The sequence below is a fragment of the Lynx canadensis genome, chromosome B1 (assembly GCF_007474595.2).
Source record: "Lynx canadensis isolate LIC74 chromosome B1, mLynCan4.pri.v2, whole genome shotgun sequence".
Classification (NCBI taxonomy): domain Eukaryota; kingdom Metazoa; phylum Chordata; class Mammalia; order Carnivora; family Felidae; genus Lynx; species Lynx canadensis.
The window spans coordinates 148,257,755-148,278,541 of NC_044306.2; the positions used below are offsets into that span (position 1 = coordinate 148,257,755).

General features: G+C 38.1%; 1 protein-coding gene across 2 annotated transcripts in view; it reads right to left on the reverse strand.

Annotated features, from left to right (window-relative positions):
• Window positions 1–20,787, reverse strand: part of SLC4A4 (solute carrier family 4 member 4) — a 348,118-nt gene that overhangs the window by 23,026 nt on the left and 304,305 nt on the right. For both annotated transcript variants that reach the window (XM_032592973.1, XM_030313719.1), the window contains exons 17-18: window positions 15,676–15,789; window positions 13,646–13,807 (exon numbers count right to left, since the gene is read on the reverse strand). In XM_032592973.1, the coding sequence (XP_032448864.1) occupies window positions 13,646–13,807; window positions 15,676–15,789 (276 nt within the window). The remainder of the gene's footprint in view (window positions 1–13,645; window positions 13,808–15,675; window positions 15,790–20,787) is intronic.

Below are 20,787 nucleotides of genomic sequence, written 5' to 3' on the forward strand. Positions count from 1 at the left end.
ATCATTTGCTTATTGCTAATTATCCTCCCTGTGTCCAATTTTGTAATTAGAAAAATGGAGCTATATATCTACCTTGAAGAGTTACTGGAACCATTCAGTGAAGTAACAGAGGCAAAGCATCTTACAGAAACTTAAAAGATAGTAGTTCTAGCATAGTAGGAGTTCAAAAAATGGTGATGGTGTGGTGGTGGCAGTGGTTGTTGTTATTAACATGAGCACAACAGGCACCTTAAAGGCTGGCACTAATCCTTCTGTTTTTGACCGTTTAGCAATATGCTGTTCATTTAGACAGTATTCAGAATATGAGGACCAAAGATCTAAAAGCAACCTTAAGAAGGTATGTATGACTACTTCTCACCTTTCATGGTATATGAAAATAATTGTTTAATAACCTATTAACCATTATCATTAAGGTAACTAATACCGCCTTAATCAGAATAGGCTGATTTCAAACACTGCCCAATGGTCATGATAACATTTACTGACTGGAAGAGCAGACGATGTAACAAAAGGTCTAGCTCTTTTACTCATTAACTAAATATTGTTAAATGTGTCCACAATGTTATTCTGCGGTTATATTTCTCTGCTCTATTTATGAAGAAATCAAATGCCTAATACCCCTATGGAGGCTGAGAAAATAGAGCAGTCCATTTTCACAGCATGGAAGCAGCAGCACCAAGGGCCAGAGTACGACCAGTCTGAGGGAACGGAGATGCTGGATTTACAAAATGAGAATGTGATTTATACCAGGAACCTGATGACTGTTATCATTCAGATCCTGTTACAGTTAGTCAGAACACTGCTCTCCTCTCACCGAAAAGCCAAGATTTCACCCCTGGCTCGCAAACATGGGTCCAATCACGTTCTCAAAGAACTCACCACAGGCAAGGGTAGCTGACACAAGAAAGAAGAACATATATTGACTTAGCCCAGGTTAAGACTATGAACAAAGTGTCCTTGGGAGACAAAGGTTAATATATACTCATAAAGCCAATTCATTTCGGTACAAATGGTTTGAAAGCATATGGTTTGAATTGGGAGTGAGATAAGGTAGGGGAAAGGAGAGCAAAGGGTGGGGATGAGCTAAAATAAACCTGTTCAACAATAACTAATGAGGTGAGGATCATAATACATCTGGGTCTCAGTCATTCCATTCCTTGAAGAAATACTGACTACCAACTTACTTATAGGCACAGTTCTACGTGTTAATGGAATATCTCTGAATGAAACAGACAAAAGCTCCCATATTCGAGGTGCTTCTGTTCTGAGACAACAATAAACAACATAAACTGACAGTATCTTAAAGAGTACTAAGTACGAAGTAGAACTATGAGACTTTGTACACTGAGCAGGATGGTACTCCACTGGAGGGTTTTACATGGAGGAATGACATGACTTGCTTATGTTCTAAACACTATGGCTGCTGGGTTAGGACAGACTAAAGAAAGTCAAGGAAAGTAAGACCAGGTAGGAGTTGACTATCATAATCCATGCAAGAAATTGTGATGGCCAGAGCCAGAGTGGTAGGAGTCAAGATGGCAAGAAGTGTTGGAATTCTGGCTATACTTTAAGGTGGAATCTATAGGATCTGTTCACTCCTGCTTGTGGATGTGTCTTATGACATAACTATAGACCATTCATGATCTGGCCTGTGTTCACATCTGCAGCCTCATCTTTCACTTCTCCCCTGCCTGGCTCCTATACCATGGCCACTTTCAACCATATGCAATTCCTTCAATATGTCTTACATACTAATGCATTTGTGTCTTTGCCCATATAGCACCCTTTCCCTGGAAAAACCCCTATTCTTCCTTCTTCTTACCTTGAAGCAGTCCTACTCATCCTTAAGACTTCAACCAGCCTTTAACTTTTTATAGTTTTCCTGCCTCAGCCCAGGTGAGATGGGTAAGTCTAGTTAGGTTAGATTTCCTCCTCTGTGTTCCCTTCATTTTATGCTTTCCTTTACCACAGCGCTCCTCACACTGTTTTGAAATTATGTGTGTATTTAGCTGTCTTTGGCATTAGACTGCAAGAAACAGGAAGACCTGGACTATGTCTATTCTCTCTATCCTGAATACCTAAGTAGAGTTCATGATGCATAGTCAATTCTCAATTAATATTTACCAAAAAATGAATGACAAATAGGATGTATACATTCTTCTGAATGGCAACTATAGACTCTTAATTAGTCATAGCAAAACAATTAAAACATTATTTGTTAATTGGCAGGAATGTGAATTACCTGGGCAGAGGGGGGAGGGGAGGTGGACAACAGCTGGAAATATTACATAGTTTCAAGCCCTATTTAGACTAAATCACTCAAAACCATATTAGAGGTACCAACATGGTAATTAACAGAGAGGACCCCCAAATCTTGGCATCAAAGAAACTGTAATAACCTAAGGCTAGATTAATGGGTCAAAAGAGTAGTTGTTGCAGACAAAGTCACATAGGCTACCATGAGCCAATGCTATGCTTTCTTGCTCTATTTGAAAAAAAACAAAAGTTTGAATTAGATGTCCTGGAGACTAACAAAAAGGAACCACATAATACCAAAGAGGGTGAAATGGGGATTGTAGACAGTAGAATGAATACAAAGGAAGCTATGCAAAACCACCAAAATAAATAAAAGTTCTGGGAGAAAACAATTATAGATAATAATTACTGTGTGCCTTGACATAATTATCCTCAAAAAGTCTTCCTTTCCCTCAACCATGCTGAGAGTTCTTGATACTCTTAAGAGAAAGGGAAAATAATCAACATGACCTGAAGGCCCTGCCAGGTCTGCCTCTGTGTGGTTCCTTCTCCATCCTCAACCCTCCCACTCTCACTGTAGCCTCACTGGATTATGTCAGGCCTTCATTCTTGTCAGTCTACTTTCTCTTGTAAGGCCTGTGCATACAAAGTGATTCCTGTGCTTGAATAGAATACTCTTCCCACCCAGCCTCACCTAGCTAATTCCTACTAATGCTTGAACCTCAGTGTAAGAGCCACCACAGTTCCTAAAGGGGGCCACACCCTCTCTTGTAGACTCTTAAAGCATCATCACCTCTCCTTCACAGCACTAGCCACATTTGCATTGTCACATTTTGCATGATCATTTGAATAATACCTATCATCCTCATGGACCAGAAGCTCTGTGAGGACAGGGACCACGTGTGTTTTTGTTCACCACCACTGAAACCCCAGAACCTGGTGCAGTGCCCATCATAGAGTAAACACGCTAGATAAACGTTTGTTGGATAAATGAATGAATGTTAATTAACTCATTCAATGACACTATGCTAGATCCTGGAAGTAAAATCGCAGATAATATACGATTTTTGCCCTCAAGTGGTTTACAATGTAGTGCTAGAGCTGAACAAATCAAGAGGTATTTGCAATATAACAATGTTCTATAGTTGGAGTGAGCTTGGAGTGTTATGGGAGCATCCAGAAAGGGTACTAAGCCCAAAATCAAAGACATTTTGCATAGGAGGTGGTATTTAAGCTGAGTCCTAAAATGTGAGCCATAATCAGCTGTGGCAAGATATGGGGAAGCAGGAGAAAAAACTAGACAAATAAGCTGCCATTTTGAGAAAATGAAATAGATTTGGTGCATAGGAGGAGATGGGAGAGGTAAGAAATAAGGCTCCAGAAGTTAAAAACGTTGATGTTTTGCTAACACTTTGGAATTCTTATCATAAGAGCAGTGTGAAAGCATAAGAAGTTTTTAAGCAGGCAAGTGATATGATCAGATTTCTGTTTAGAACGATGGCTCTCTTGTTTTGTAGAGGACATACTGGAAGTGGTCAAGATTGGAGGCAGAGATACAGACATGACAGCACAGTCCAGGTCCGAGATGACACAGGTCCAACTAAAGTAATAGGACAGGTGGGAGAGATTTTAAGGAGACGGAGACCAAAGCGGAAAAAGCAATGTATTCTGCCAAATTTTAACGTTCGAGGCTTACAATGTCTAGCCAGTACAGCGTCTTACATACAGTAAACACTGGAGACATAACTGTTGACCAGAATGCTAAAAGCTATGCTAAAAAATTCATGGTGCCCCAACTATTGGCATAAAGACCCAGAACCCAAATGGTTCTGTTAGAGAAGTTGTTCCTACAAAACAAACCTATCCATGTGACAACAAGCCAACTCTAAGATGTCTCTTTTAGCCAAAGGTATCTGAATAACTAGATTTGAATGTAATGAAAATAATATAAAAATACTGGAACTTTTTTTAATGTTTATTTATTTATTTTGAGAGTGAGAGCAGGGGAAGGGCAGAGAGAGAGGGAGAGAGAGAGATTCCCAAGCAGGCTCCATGCTGCCAGTGCAGAGCCTGACACGGGGCTCCATCACATGAGCCATGAGATCATGGCCTGAGCCTAAATCAAGAGGCAGACACTTAACTGACTGAGCCACCCAGGCACCCCTCAAATACTGGAGCTTTTAGTAGAAGTAGTACTGTAAGAAATATAGAAAACTTTTAATAGAAATAGTACTGTACAAAATATACAAATGTTTCAAAAATAGCATGTGAATTGTTCTTACCCCTTGCCTTTTGCAGATTTTCATAATCTCCTACTTGGATTATACAGAGGCCTCCTAACCACTCCTCTCTGGCACCTCTCCCATCCATCCTTAATGCTGCTAGAGACAGTGTTTAAGTGCGGTGCTGGTGCCATTCATCCAGGCTGGAATGTTAAGGGAGCAGGGAAGGTCAGTAGCAGATGAGCGAGTCAGATAGGACAGATTATCAGCCACGACAGGCACCTGGCTCCCCATGCTGAGGCTTTGCATCTGATAGGATGATGGGAGCCCTCAAAGAGTCCTGAAACTTCATCATACCTTAAATGCGCCTTGCACATTCTGCAACACTTTTCAAACTGGTACTCTAAGTCTTGCTATTTGGTTAAATCCGTTCTCTCTTCAAGGTCCAGCTCAAATTCTCCTGCTTCCCTCACATCACTCAGCAATCCTTGGCCCTCGATGCCACTCCCGCCATAGAAGTCCCTGCTTCACTCCTGTCCCTCACAACCCACTCTCCTCATAGAGAGACTCCTGTCCCTCACAACCCACTCTCCTCTTTAAAATTTCAATTATTATACCGTACTTCCCTGCTCAAAACTCTCCAGTGGCTTCCTGTTTCCACTTAAAATAAAACACAGTAAAATCATCTATAAGGTTCTATATCAGTGCTTCTTCCCGGAATGATTTTACCCCCCAGGGAACACTTGTCAATGTCTAGAAACATTTTTGTTTGTCACAGCTTAGGAGGAAAGGGTGAAACTGGCATCTAGTGGATGCCAGTACACAGCACAGCCATCACCTTTGAGAACCTTTGCTCTACATGATCTGTTCCTACTCCCTTTGACCTCATCATGAATCACTAATTCCCCCATGTTCCAGTCACACTGGTCTGTTATCCATTCTTCAACATACTAAGGTTCTTTCTACCCTGGGGCCTTTGCATTTGCTCATATCCTTGCTTGGAAAACTGTTATTTAATAAGCATTCATGGGGTGCCTGGGTAAAGTCGGTTAAGCAACCACCTCTTGATTTCAGCTCAGGTCATGAGCTCATGGGTTGTGAGATCGAGCCCTGCATTGGGCTCTGCACTGATAGTGTGGAGCCTGCTTGGGATTCTCCCTCTGCCCCCCTCTCTGTCCCTCTCCTGTTCATGCTCTCTCTTTCAAAATAAATAAACATTAAAAAAACAAGCAAACATTCATTAACGCCTATACTATGTTAGGGCTTGTGTTAGATAAAATAATAAGTACAATAGAACATGTGCCCTTAAGGGGTTTATAGATTATTAGTTGAAGCCAGATGTGGAGGCAAATAATTTATTGTATGTGTAAGATACAAGGCACAAAGAAAGGCAAGTCAATCCCAACCGTGGTGGTGGAGATAAGTGGTGAATAGGAAAAATCCACTAAACTCCTTCAGGGCAGAGACCATAAATTAGAACAATTCTTATCTTCAACATCGAACACAAATGTTCCATACATAGCAAGGACTCAAAAAATGCTCAAAAGGCTAAGTATGCCATTTAAAGTTTAAAAAAGTCCTGTCTTGGAGCACTTGGGTGGTTCAGTCAGTTAAGCATTCGACCCTGGCTCAGGTAATGATCTCACATTTCATTAGTTGGAGCCCCGCATCAGGCTCTGTGATGACAGCTCAGAACCTGGAGCCTGCTTCAGATCTGTGTCTTCCTCTCTCTCTGCCCCTGTCCTGCTCCCTCCCTCTCTCTCTCTCTCTCTCTCTCTCTCAAAAACAAACATTAAAAATTTTTTTTAAATAAAAAAGTCCTGTCTTCGTGAATATAAATCCAAAGGATGTTCTACTTTCTAAAACTAGAGATTATTTTAAGTAGCGGGGTAGGAAGTGAAACTTTACTTCCTTTTGATATCATATATACTTTGCTAATACAGAACAAAAGTCATTTAGGAATAATCCACAGAAATCAAAATCTAGGGGAGAAAAAGGCTAGTCTGACCGTCTGGTAAATAAGATGATAATAAAGGATCAGGAGCAGTATGCACATGCACAGACACAGAATAAACATCCATGCTAGGAGCCCCCCATAATCCAGACAATAAGCTGGTTTATGGGGCCACCAAGAATCATGACTTAGTTCCTCCCCCTAAGAAGCTCACAATCAGATGAGGGGACTCAGATTTGTATACAAATTACAAAGCACTCTAGACAGAGATTCAGAGAGGTTTAAAAAGGACACCCCAAGTACAGAGGATAAACTAGAGGATACACTGTTTAACAATTTCTAGAGTGAACACACAGAAACTTCCTGCAATGATGACATCTAAAAACAGGGCTTTGAGTAATACGAGCACTCACTATGAGAACCAGAGATAGGTTGGCATGTTTTCAGCTATCAGCTGTCTCACACAGTGCAACAACTCTGAGAACCATGTGGCCCAAGATAACCACATTCTTCAATATGTACTTACTGAGCCTACCATATGGAAATCATTGTGACGGGCCACATGAGAGCTGGAGAGAGGACTAAAACATGCCCTTGCCTTGAAAACATTTGGTCCAGAAAAGGGAGAAGGTAATTATACAACATAACTCCCATTCAAGATATTATGTGACCGGTGCCACAGAGTAATACACATACAGTAAGGGCAAAAACAAGAGCAACAGAAATTACATTAGGAGTGAAAGCTACACTGACAAGTTTATATCTGGAGGATTTTAAAAGGTGGGAAGGATTTTGGTAAGTGGCAATCATTGAGGAATAGAGAGAAGAGCTGGAACAACTGGCAGAAGATGCTGCCAGATTTGAGGAGAAACCAATAACCCATTTGATCTGAGCATCATATAGTATGGGGAGAGCATCATTCTAAATTTAGGCTGAGAACATATCACAAAGAGACTTAAATCCGAGGCTAATGGGATGCTAAAGGCAAATGGAATTTCTTCAAGGGGCAAATGTCCAGAAGGCCAAGGTTGTAAAGGATTAGAAAGATAGGACTGACATATAAGAACAATACTTTTAAAAAATTACTGCTTTTGAAATGAAGCAAGGGAAACTGATTATTAACTCATGGCTAAACAGTTAGAATAGTCTAGACATGAAATGAAAGGACTGGATCTAAGGTTATGATAACAGGAATAGAAAGGAAAAATAAAACAGGGAAAATTTTGGAGTTATCCAAGAAAACAACCTCAAATTTAGGGTTTTATCATAGGGGGTACCAGAAAATTTATTGATCTACCAACTTATCTCTATTTCTAGATACCTATCCTACATGATTTCTGCTTCCCACACACTTAAAATCATTTTCCTTGTGAGAAGTATCCCTTGCTTTGCAGTCTAAAGCTCAGATTTTTTTCCTGCTTCTGCAGTGACTCAGGAAATAACCTTGGAGAAGTCATGACCTTGCTGAACCTGGTTTGCTTTTGAGTGCTCTGCAGGGATAATGTGGGACATAACTAACCAAAATGATGGCCAAGAAAAGCCAAGTGCCTTGGCGTTCCTACATCAATACAGAGCTGTTCAGCAGAGTGGAAAGGTGGATCCCATCCCAACAGAGCAGTCAGCCAGCCAGGGCCACTTGACATTGAGCCAAAGCAAATGCCACCCAAAAACATGCTGCTTTTAGTATTATAATGCCTCCATCCCTCTCACTGTTTCAGGTTTCTTTTCACTCAATTTCATAGCACTCAAGGCCCTTTAATTTTAGGTAGGATCTCCAATTTTCACATTCCACAGGCACATTTCCTAACAAAATGTAAACAAAACAATATCCAGAGTGAAAAGTCTTTCATCCATGATGTCTCTCCACTGGTATCATTAGATTTGTGTCAAAAGTCTGGCACTTCCTCTGTAACTACTGTCGTTCAAAGAAGTGATTTCAAATAAGTGATTCCTAAAGTGATGAAAAATTATTTTTTATATACTCAATTCCTATTTTAAGAGGTAAATTCTAATATGTCTTGATAGTCCAATGTTTCCTACAGGGAACATGATAATTTTTTAAATTCTATATTTTATCAGGGGCATCTGGCTGGCTCAGTTGGTGGAACACCCAACTCTTGATCTTAGGGTTGTAAATTTGAGCCCCACGTTGGGTGTGGAGATTACTTAAAAATAAAATCTTTAAAAAGTTCTATCCTATTAATCCTAAATTTGCTAAACTTGAAATTCTGAATTTTACTAAAAGGAAAACTTAATGAGCAAAAGTGAATAGGCATTTACCTCCAAAGACACATAGCAAATCTTGCCAATTATATATCAAAATTAAGAATGTGCTTCCTAACTTTTTTCAGAATAAAATATATTAGTTATCATCCATTTCTAGCCTTTAAAACTAAATCAACACTGAAACTGCTCCCAGTAGAAGACATCTAAAAGTGCTCACAAAATACAGAAAATATCTTTTAGAAATCATCCTTATCTGCCAGAAAGTAAAAGAAACATTTGCAGACAAAAAAACAATGGCAACAAGAAAGAGTAAATCTACAAGGTTAATAAACCCTGGAGGCTTGGGCCCACCCTGAGAGACTATGTCAAATCCTGGGGTTTTCAGGCCTGGATTCAGAATGACCATCTGAACTCTGGTCTGGGAGACCAACTCCCAAGATCTTGGGGAAAGTCTACAAATGAAAGACATCCCCTGAAATAAAATTAGGATGCTCTAAATACAGTATACTCAGTTGGTCACCTAGGAAATAAAATACCCTACAGAGAAAGACACTGGGGATATATATGCCTTTCTTGGGCATCCTACTAGATATAAAGCCATAAGAAAAAAAAAAAAGAATCTTGAAAGATATTTCTAACTATAAACCTATAATTAGGTTTGAAGCTGGAATTCTCATTACCTGTATGGTCTAGAAACTCTTAAGCCAAAAACACAGAGTAAAGTGGTCCTGGCCTTCTATGAATGTCTTGCCACCCTGCCCTCAAAAACATACAAAAAGATATAGATATAAAAGGTCAAAACTATACTTCATCAAGCTTCTGAATCCAATGACCAATTATTTTATTCTTTTTTTAAAAAGTTTACTTATTTGGGGGTGGGGGGAGGTATGCAGAGAGAGAGAGAGAGAGAGAGAGAGAGAGAGAGAGAGAGAGAATCCCAAGCAGGCTCCATGCTAGCAGCACGGAGCCTGACGTGGGGCTTGATCTCACAAACCATGAGATCATGACCTGAGCCCAAATCAGGAGTTGAACACTTAACCAACTGAGCCACCCAGGTACTCCCCAATGACCAATTTAAAAGAAATACAAAAGAAAAAGCACATACTAAATGACAAAACAGGGAAGTAAGCACCATGATCTAGACTAAGGCAAATTCTGCAGTACAAATGTGGCAGATATTATTTTCTGAAAATGACTGGAAAAATATGCTCCTATCCTGCATATTTTTCTACAATGTAAAATTGTTATTCCTCCAACAAACAATGAAGCCCTTCCTTATCCCATTAAATGGACTAGTTTAATCAATCAACTATAGCAAAATAAAATATAAAGCTATGCCAGTGGTGGGTGTAACCATGAAATGGCCTTGTATCTTCCACTCATAATTCTTGGAAGTCAGCTTCCATGTACCAAGTACATAACCAGATAGCCATGCTGCAAGAAGCCTAACCTACACAGAAAGGCTCTGAAGGATGATATGCCATGTGGAGAAAGAGAAGACAGAGAAACAGACAGACACACCAAGGAACATCAAGGTAATAGGCACGTGAGACATGTGAGTGAGTGAAGAATCCATCCTGGACAATCAACGCAGTCAACCCTTCAGATGTCACTAACTGCAAAGGCAGGAGAGACCTCAAGCAAGGACACAAGACTGGACATGAGTCAATAATTGCTAGAACTGGGTGATAAACCTCTGGAGTTATACCATCTGTCTACTTTTATATATGTTGAAAACTTTCTATAATAAAATATGTTTTTTGGGAATAAATAAAAGTAAAGAGTTCCTGGGTTGGTTGGACTCTCCCATACCTCCCAGAAGCAAATAAAATCTTCTCTGGAAGGCTTTGAAGCACTTGCATGGGAAGATTAGCTTATAACTGTTTATTTACAAAAAAAAAAAAAAAAAAAAAAAAAAAAGACAATGAGAAGACACACCGGAAGTAAGAGAGGAAAAAAAAACAAAGTTCAAAATCAAATCTGCAAAGACAGCAAATGTATAAAATAATAAAAGGCTTTATTGAAAAATAATAAAGAATTTAAGAACTATCAAAGCTGGATAGAAAGATGTGGAAACTAACAGAATAGAACTTCTAAATCCAAAAAAAAAAAAAAACTATAATTCTTGAAAGGAAAAATTCAGTGGCTAGTTTGCTGACAGAATAGAACCAACAGAAGAAATAATTTAATAAAGAGAAAGAACTGAAGAAATTACCCAAAAATAACACAAAGACCAAAAAATAGGAAATGTAAAATAAAAACAAAAATAAAAAACCCCAAACCAAAAACAGATTAGTAGAAGTAGAGCACAAGATGGAGATATATGACAAAATTCTACTTGGAATTCCAAAAGGATGTATTAGAGATTGAAAGAGTCAGACTTACAGAATTCTACAAGTGATAAAAGACAGGAAGATTCAATAACCTAAGAGTCAATAAAAGACTGGAAACCCAATTTTCCAATACACAATAAAAAGAGATCTACGCTGACACAAGTTATAGTGAAACTCCAGAATAAAGACAAAAGAGAAGATGATAAAAGCATCCAAAAGACAAGAATGATTACTTACCAAGCAATGAAAAGTGTACTGACAGTTCACTTTTATGAAAGTCAGAAATGGAAAATAGCTTCTACATGCTGGAAGAAAGAGCTTTTAACCTACAGTATATATCCACAGAAACCATCTTACGAGAATGGAAGTGAGACAAACACATTTTCAGATGAACATAAATGAGGGTTTACCACTCAAAGATCACCCCAGAAAAAATTTCAATAGTCTAGTAAATAAGTACTGTTTAGAGGAAATAATTCAGTCTAAAGAAAACTCTTCCAAAATGGAAGATCTGAAATGAAAAAAAAAAAAAAAAAAGCGAAGAAAAGGGTAAATTTGCATATAATTCTAAAAATACTGACCATGTCTAATTAGATTTTAAAATCCAGATAGCAATCAAATCTAGGTAATAAGAACATAGGACTCAGGAAGGAAGATCAACATTAAAGCATTCTTTAGCCATTAGCAGTTTTCACCAGAAGGATAAACACACTGAATACCTTCAGAACTTAAATATGCATATTAAAATATACAACATAATCACTATAAGAAAAGATAAAGTGTATAACTTTCAAACTAACACAAAACAAATTAGAATGAAGACAATAAAAAAATAAAACTGTATCAACCTAAAAGAGGGCAAGAAAGGAGAATAAAAAAGAAAGAACAGTGAGGCAAATAGAGTGTTAGGGAAGTAGAAAGCAAAAATAATGTGGTAAAAATGAATCCAAATCTATTAGTCATCACTATCTATTTAAATGGAGTCAATATTTTAGTTAAGAGAAAAGACTGTAAAAATGGATCCTATGTGTTATTTACAAAGAGACACAAGACACAAGGTGTATTGTAAATAAAAGACTGGAAAAATACATATCAGGGAAGTGAAAATTAAGTTACCAAACCTTTATTAGTACAAAATAAAATAAGCTTTAAGGCCAAAAGCATTGTTAGAAACAAAGAGAGGCACATAAAAAGTTCAATTCACTGAAAAGATAAAATAGATACAAATGTGGATGTACTTAACAACATGGTTTCAAAACAAATAAAGCAAATATTAACAGAAAATATGTACAAAAACTCCAATGTAATAAACTGCTTCTTTGAAAAAGGCTAATAAAATTAATAAACCTGAGGCTAAATCATCAAGGAAAATGAAAAGCACAAATCAGGGGTGCCTGTGTGGCTCAGTCAGTTAAGTGTCCAACTTTGGCTCAGGTCATGATCTCACGGTTCGTGAGTTCGAGCCAGATTGGGCTCTGTGCTGACAGCTCAGAGCCTGGAGCCTGCTGCGGATTCTGTGTCTCCCTCTCTCTCTGCCCCTTCCCAGCTCATACTCTGTGTCTTTCTCTTGAAAAATAAATAAACGTCAAAAATAAATAAATAAATAAATAGATAGATAGATAGATAGTTTTAAAAAGCACAAATCAATGACATTAGGAATTTAAAGGGAAAAGTAACATTCAGATTAGAAAAAAAAAGATAATACTATAAACATATCAACAAATTTGAAAATATTGGGGAAATGGAACAAAATATAGAAAAATGTAAGTTACCAAATAGAAAAATAGAAATTATGAATATTTTGCAACCATTAGAACATTTTGATCATCAGTTTTATAAGTTCCACATAGAAACTACTCAGCCCATATAGTTTTACAAGCATGTTTGATTATTCAAAAAAAAGATCATTGGCATATTACACACAATAAAGACAGTATTATATTCTATTTCAGAGAATGGAATGGAAATGGAATAGGAGGAGAAACACTCCCCAGCTCTTCTATAAGGATAACATATTCCTGATACCAAAATCAGACAGGGACACTATGAGAAAGAAAACTTGCAGGCCAATTTTACTCTTAAACAGAAGCAAAAATCCAAAATATAGACATATATATTATAGTATAATATATATTATACATTATACTATATATTATATGTTATATATCATTATAATTTATATATAAATGTGAAAACTATGTATTAAAAAACCCTACCAGGTTGCAAGGTTGGTAAAATGACAGAAAATCTATTACTGTCACTCACCAAGTCAACAGATCAAAAACAAACAAACATGTTTTTATCTCAATAGCTTCAAAAAGAGTATTTGTCACTGTCTTCATTAAGGACAGTTACCACATTAAAATCAGACGAAGGATGACAGTGGCTGAATGGTAAACAGCTTATCCTGCCCTCTTCGGTGGTGAAGGAAATATGATTTCAAACAACTTTTTCAGATTGAAATGAGATCTATCCTAAAGTATTCTATTGAGGAGATGTGTCAACACAAAGTGGTCTGTGACTCTGCCAAGTCAGAAAGAATATTAGCTGTAATATAGCTCTCAATAAAACTGTCTTGGTTTTGAATAAATTAGTATTTCCTAGTACTATAAAGAAAGTGGAAGGCAATGATAACCATTACTACAAACATTTACCTTGAGTTTATGCTCTTTCCTGTTCACAATCACAGCTGTGATTTGCTGGTCCATGAAAATCAGAATGGTGACCAACAAAGCAGGGATCGCAGCTGCAAGGTACACCCACCAGGGGTTTCCTCCAAATGGTGGGACAAACCAACCTCGGTTTGGACTTGTTGGCTTGAAGAAGAAGGAGAACATTTTCAAAACGATATTAATACATACTGTTTGGTGAAAAATCAATGGGAGAGATACACTTTGATTTCTGGAGAGCCAACATTTCAAAATCAGAAACCGTTTTACTGATAGGTTCAACAAAGATTAGTCACCAATAATTTCCTAAAGGTGATTATTTTTAAGGCAGTTTTTTAAATGAAGGAGACTAAGACTATAGGTTGAAGGAAAACAAGTACATGCCATTTTGTGTATTTAGGATGATCTAAGGTAAGGACTCAAGATGGAAGAATGTGACTTAAGTTTAAAGAGCAGCCATTAAAAAAACCCAAATGTAATAGTCAGTAAAGACAGACAAGAAATTTGAATTAATTTTGTTCATGAATTTTAGCAATTATACCCAAGTTATTTCTACTACTGACAAATTGTAATAGTTTCACATCATATTATATAGAAAAGGTACAAATATTTTTTTTTTATTTTATAATAGAACTTGTTTAATACTCTGGTCTTTCTTATACATATGAACAGTGACCCAGAATAACTGGTTAAATCCTCAGAAATGTTACCAAAAATGAAAAAGATGATCATTTTTCCACTTCTCCTGGAATATTTTTCTATCCTCTTCCTAACATTAAATAATGCAAATAAACTAAAACAGAATCCTATAAATTCTTTTCTCTATGTTTACTATCAAGAAAGTCTCACTTCTCTGAAGATATTTGTCTTCCGTCTCCCTTTGCTCATAACTACATCACTGAATCCATCCATATTATGTTATTCCTTTACCAGGTTGTGAGCTTGGAAGGAGGGAACAACTTTCTCTTGTTCATCAGTACCTTTCATATCCCCTGGAAAGGGCCTGACTCAAAGCAAACATTCAATAAATACTGACTTAAATGAACTAATCACTGAATGATTGAAAACTTATGTTTGCAAATGAATATGAGATGGCACAGATAATGCAACAAACATTCTGTTTGCTGTACCATATGGTCTCAGGGATGGAGAGAGAGGCTAGGAGTGCTCCATAAAACAGATGAAAGACATAATGAAAAATTAGATAGAGATATATAAGAATGACTGAAATGTAAATTTTACCCATGAGGCCTGCACATACCAACAGATTTATAAAGTGAATAATTCTTATATCTTCTTTGTAATAATTAAAAAAAATTTTTTTTAATATTTTGTTATTTTGGGGACAGGGAGAGACAGAGTGTGAGCAGGGGAGGGGCAGAGAGAGAGGGAGACACAGACTCTGAAGCAGGCTCCAGGCTGTCGGCACAGAGCCTGACACAGGGCTCGAACTCACAAACCGTGAGATCATGACCTGAGCCGAAGTCGGTCGCTCAACCGACTGAGCCACCCAGCCACCCCCTCTTTGTAATAATTAAAATGTACATTATATATAGACGTATGTATATATGGCAGGTAGTTTTGTAGCAGGAAAAGAGTAATAACATAATCTTAGGCATTTTCCTTACTCTTTCTGAGCTCCGATATCAACTTCATAAAATCAGGATGATGATATTTGCATTACATCTTAGAATTATTATATGGACCAAGAAGGGGATTAGTTGCATGAAAATACTTCAGCTCATTTTAAATACTCTAAAAATATAAAGCAGAGTGTATTTTTCAATAAAACTCAATATAATGTGAACCCTGCATTTAATCGTAATCAGGCAGTCAACTTTAGTGAAGGAATAGACAAAGAATATGTATGCATCTAGCAAAAGACCATTTCTGAAATAAGGAAATGGATAATCCTACAAAACCAACTCAAAAATATATGACGAACTAGATAGAATAGGGGAGAGGAAAGAAATCCATAGCGTTCTACGAATGACCAAAAGCAGAAGTTCACCTACCTTGAACTCACTTGGCACAATTAGTTTTGGAGTATCCACACCCACCAGGGCATCTATTACACAAAAGATTAGAATGGACAAGATAATGGCGAAGTCACTGATCAGTTTTCTTGCCTGAAAAAAATTAAAAAGAAACCAAGGAATGTTTAGTGCTGGATTAATATATTTGCTTGTGTTGGAAATGAACAAAGAATTCTGTCTTTATAGTAACAGCTTCACCAGCAAATTAAAGGAGGTGTCACACTGTAGAGAGGTTATTTCTCAAATTGTTTTTGCACTGCTTTCTCATCTAGCCAGAAATAATTGAATCCCACAGAAGAAATCAGTGTGTGTGTGTGTGTGTGTGTGTGTGTGTGTGTGTATTGGGGGAGGGGGGAGGTTGGTGTTTGTGAGCTTATGCATGCATGCGCAGGCTGGGGAGAGAAGTCACAAATAATATATTCCTGAAATACTGTGCAAACATTCTTGCTGTATGCAGCATAAAGGATACCTAGATAAGGTTGAAATCTCAAGGCATATTGTAAAAACCTACACAAAAATACAGAATTCTATTTATAATTTGGGAATAGCATTGTGTGCATACAGCAACATAATTCCGTAAGTTAACCTGAAAACACTGAGAATCCAGCAGGAAAGGGGTTACAAGTTCTAGGTGACTCAGTGTACTCAAGACCTCAGGGAAACATGATGTGATGGAAGATGAAGATTTGAGGACATCCCCAACTTTGTCAAAGAAAATGTTTTTCACTATAAGTTAGTGCTTAAAATGTCTGTATGTGGGGCATCTCTTCTCTACCACTTTTTTTTTTAATTTTTTTTTTATTTGACGTTTATTTATTTTTGAGACATAGAGAGACAGGGCATGAACGGGGGAGGGTCAGAGAGAGAGGGAGACACAGAATCGGAAACAGGCTCCAGGCTCCGAGCTGTCAGCACAAAGCCCGATGCGGGGCTCAAACTCACGGACTGTGAGATCATGACCTGAGCCGAAGTCGGTCGCCCAACCGACTGAGCCACCCAGGCGCCCCTCTACCACTTTTTAAATGTGGTTGCCATTAGCTGACAAACTTGGAGCTTCCTAAATATCTGCCTCTGGTCAGGACAAGGGCTGAGGTTTATGGGATGTAGAAAACCTTCCCCTTGTATGGCTGCAGAATGGTCATTTCTGAGTCAGTAGGGAAGCATGGGGTGTCTGGTGGCACTGACAATGGCCGGGGAGCATTACTAAGAACACAGGCACCTGAGTTTCCCCTAAGGTTTATATATGCATGGTGGCATGTAATCTGATCATTCAACAAGAATTTACTCACTAGCTTACACTCTAATCGGGTGTTAAGGATACCACAGTGAACAAAATAGATGCAATCCATGTCTTCACAAAGGGAACATACCCAAGGAAGCCTGCTCCAAAACAAATCAGGGTTGATTCAGTGGTTGTCAAGTTACCTCAGGGTGAGCAGTCAATGTTCTGGTATTGTCAGATGAAGAGAGATCAGGGAGGGACCGAGTGGCTGCACAGTTCTCAGGACAGGGAATCTTTTGAAAGAGTAGTGGGACTCCTGCAGTCAGATGTTCAGTAGGAATGGAACTGAGAAATGGAAGTACTTGGCAAGGTGGGTATGCCAAAGGCCACAGTAGTGCTCTCTTCTTGACCACTGCCCGGTGCCAGGAGCCTTGGGTCCTAACTAGCAGCAGGACCAAAGATGGCCTATTTGCTTTGAATTCATTTCCTTTTGAAGGGCTGGATTTTGCTAGGTTTAGCTCGCTTAAGAACTACACACAAAAAAAGGCAGAAAGTCAGCTATGGGATGTGTTAACTTGCCAGTTAACACCAATCATACAGTAATGTCAAGCACAAATAGATGGCAGGGGTCAATCTGGGGAGGAAAATATAGGGCAGCAGTTAGGAGCACAGTTTCTAAAGTCAGATGACCTGGGTTGGAATGCTAGCACCATTATTTCCTCTCTGTAAATATATATCCTTTCTTAGCTTCAATTACTCCATCTGCAAAATGTAGCCAAAATAATCCCTACAAACTTCATCAGTTTGTTATAAGAATTAAATAAGACAAGCCATGAAAGTTTTTATCATAACATCTGGAACATAATAGATTCGCCTAATACATGTTAACTATTGTTATTTCAAGTTCCATGAGGTCTCCTTGGCTGCAGAAACCACTGGTATAACTAAATAATCTACCATCAGGAGGTCTTAAGAAGGAATTATCAATTCCAAGAAACAAGACATGATATGGAAGCCCAGTAATAATATGGAACTGCCACTCAACAAATTTTGGTTGGAAGTATTTGGAATCCCTGCAGAAAAAGGATGTTTCCCAGGGCTCAGTACTGGAGGAAACTCCCATTTCTTAAGCTTTGTACAAGTAAGTGTTGGCAAAGGCAATTCAAGATGGTCTGGCAAAGATGGTCATGTGAAGCATGCTTAGGAACTATTAAGATGTTATAATATCTCTCTGGTCCAGTAGGTCATAAATCACTGGAAGACCAGAGGTCTTTTTGCAAAGGCAAAAAGAAGTTCTCTTTTTTTACCACCCTCCCAGTCCTTACCCAAAAAATCTAATTTGTTGACAATTTAGATATGCTAGACGTTGTTCAAAAGGGGGGGGGAATGGTTATTAAAAAGACAGTGCTCCTCCTTTTTCTCATAAACAGAAGAAGAGAAGTAGAGGGTGGCAAATGAATTAAATCTGCAATTCCTTGATAAAGTCCCAAGGAACTGTTCCTCTGGCCCTCTAGGAGACAGATCTGCATGACTGGAATCACTACCAAACACCTGGGACATGTTTCTTCCTTAGTTAGAAGAGGTATTCTTAGCCTTCCATAAACTAAACACTGAAGCCCTAAATCTGCTCTTTCAGTTCTCTTCATCTTTATTAATGGCTGCTTATTTTTTCCTATTGCTTAGGCCAAAAACCATCCACATAACTCTTCTCTTTCTCTCATATCCTATATCTAATGGATCAGCAAATGACCTTCAAAACATATTCAGGATGCTGCCACTTCTCACAACCTCCACTGCTCCTTTGTCTAAGGCACCACTTTATCTCCTGTGGTTTCCTGCTTCCTATCTCATCTTCCTGATTCTATACTTGCCCCCCTTCAGTACACTGTCAAGGTATCCCAGAATCATGATGTTAAAACTTTGGTCAGATAATGTGGTAGGCAAAACAATGCCCCCTAAGGAAGTATACATCCTACTTCTTGGAAACTGAATATGTAAGGTTGCATGGCTAGAGAGAGAATTAGGTTGCACATAGAATTAAGGTTGCTATCAGATAACCTTGAGTTTGAAGAAATGATTTGGCATTATTCTGGTGGGTCCAATGTAATCACCAGGGTTCTCATAGATGAAAGGGGGAGGCAGGAGAGCCAGTGTCAGAGTGATGTGCTATGAAAAAGACTCAACTGGCCATTGTGGGCTTTGAAGATGGAGGTAAGGGCCATGAGTCAAGGAATGTGGGTGGCCTCTAAAAACTGCTAAAGGCAAGGGAATTCTTTCAAGGGAGCCTCCAGAAAGAACACAGCCTTGTCAATTCCTTGACATTAACCAATGGGACCCATTTCAGTCTTCTGACCACCAGATCTCAAGACAATAAATCTGTAATGTTTTAAGCCATCATATTTATAAAAATTTGAAATAGTAGCCATGGGAAACTAATATAAATAAATAGATTACCTATTTTAGTTATTAGTTTCCCAAATTTATATATATGTGGAAGAAATATATATGTGCAAGAAATGTACATAGTTCATATACAATATACATAACATAAATATATCTTGGAAGAACTTCAGCAATGATATTCTTGTCAACTGTGGCACTATTGTAAGTTTAAAAGTAGCTAAAAAGACAAATGTTAATAAGATTTGAAATTACATTTCTTAAAATTTATGGGGTAAAAGGGCTACTTTATTAACAATATTGCTTAACCTCATTAAAAATCACAGCCAGGGTGATATGTTCTGTATAAAATACTCACTTCTATTTCCCCTTCCTTCCCCTTAAATTGTACAATACAGCTCAGTTACAGCAGAAACCATTCCTGGAGAGTGTTTATTGTCAGACATGCATTTCTAAGACACTAGATCCAGTTTAAACTTCATAGTAAGGAAATTGATTTTTCCCAGGCCACCTTTGTATTCGACTCCAAATCCTCTAATTGGAGAAGGCAGATAGGGGTGCTATTTTAGTAGGCTCTTCAGGTCTTACCGTACACTAAAATTAAACTTTAATTCGAACAAGGTAAAACTGACAGTAGAACTAGAAAGTGCCCTAAAAATGTCAAGTACTGAGTAAATACAGCTTTTACTAGATACACTCTAGGACTTGTGAACGAGAGCTTTCTCTGAGTCTGACTTTAAGGAGATAAGAATCACTCTCTTGAGGTTCTTCTCACATTTCCAAACACACTTAGAAAAAAAAAAAATACATGAAGTTCCTTTCATTTTGTTTATTTTAACTTCCATTTTCATCAAACTTGAGCAGTTTCAAAAACTCTAAAACATCACCCTTTTATGTGCCAATATATAAATAAAGAAATCAAATAAGAAACCCATAGTTCTTGGGGGCACCTGGGTAGCTCAGTCGGTTAAGTGTCTGACTTTGGCTCAGGTCATGATCTCACATTTTGTGAGTTCGAGCCCCACATCAGGCTCTGTGCTGATGGCTCAGAGCCTGGAGTCCACTTCAGATTCTGTTTCTCCCTGTCTTTCTGCTCCTCCCCTGCTTGCACTCTGTCTCCCCCTCTCAAAAAAAAAAAAAAAAAAAAAAAAAAAAAAAAAAAAGAAAGAAAGAAAGAAAGAAAGAAAGAAACCCATAGTTCTTTTTTTTTTCAATATATGAAATTTATTGTCAAATTGGTTTCCATACAACACCCAGTGCTCATCCCAAAAGGTGCCCTCCTCAATACCCATCACCCACCCTCCCCTCCCTCCCACCCACCCTCAGTTTGTTCCCAGTTTTTAAGAGTCTCTTATGCTTTGGCTCTCTCCTACTCTAACCTCTTTTTTTTTTTTTTTTCCTTCCCCTCCCCCATGGGAGAAACCCAGAGTTCTTAATTCCCTTCTAGATCTCACTGGTCATGATTAGAG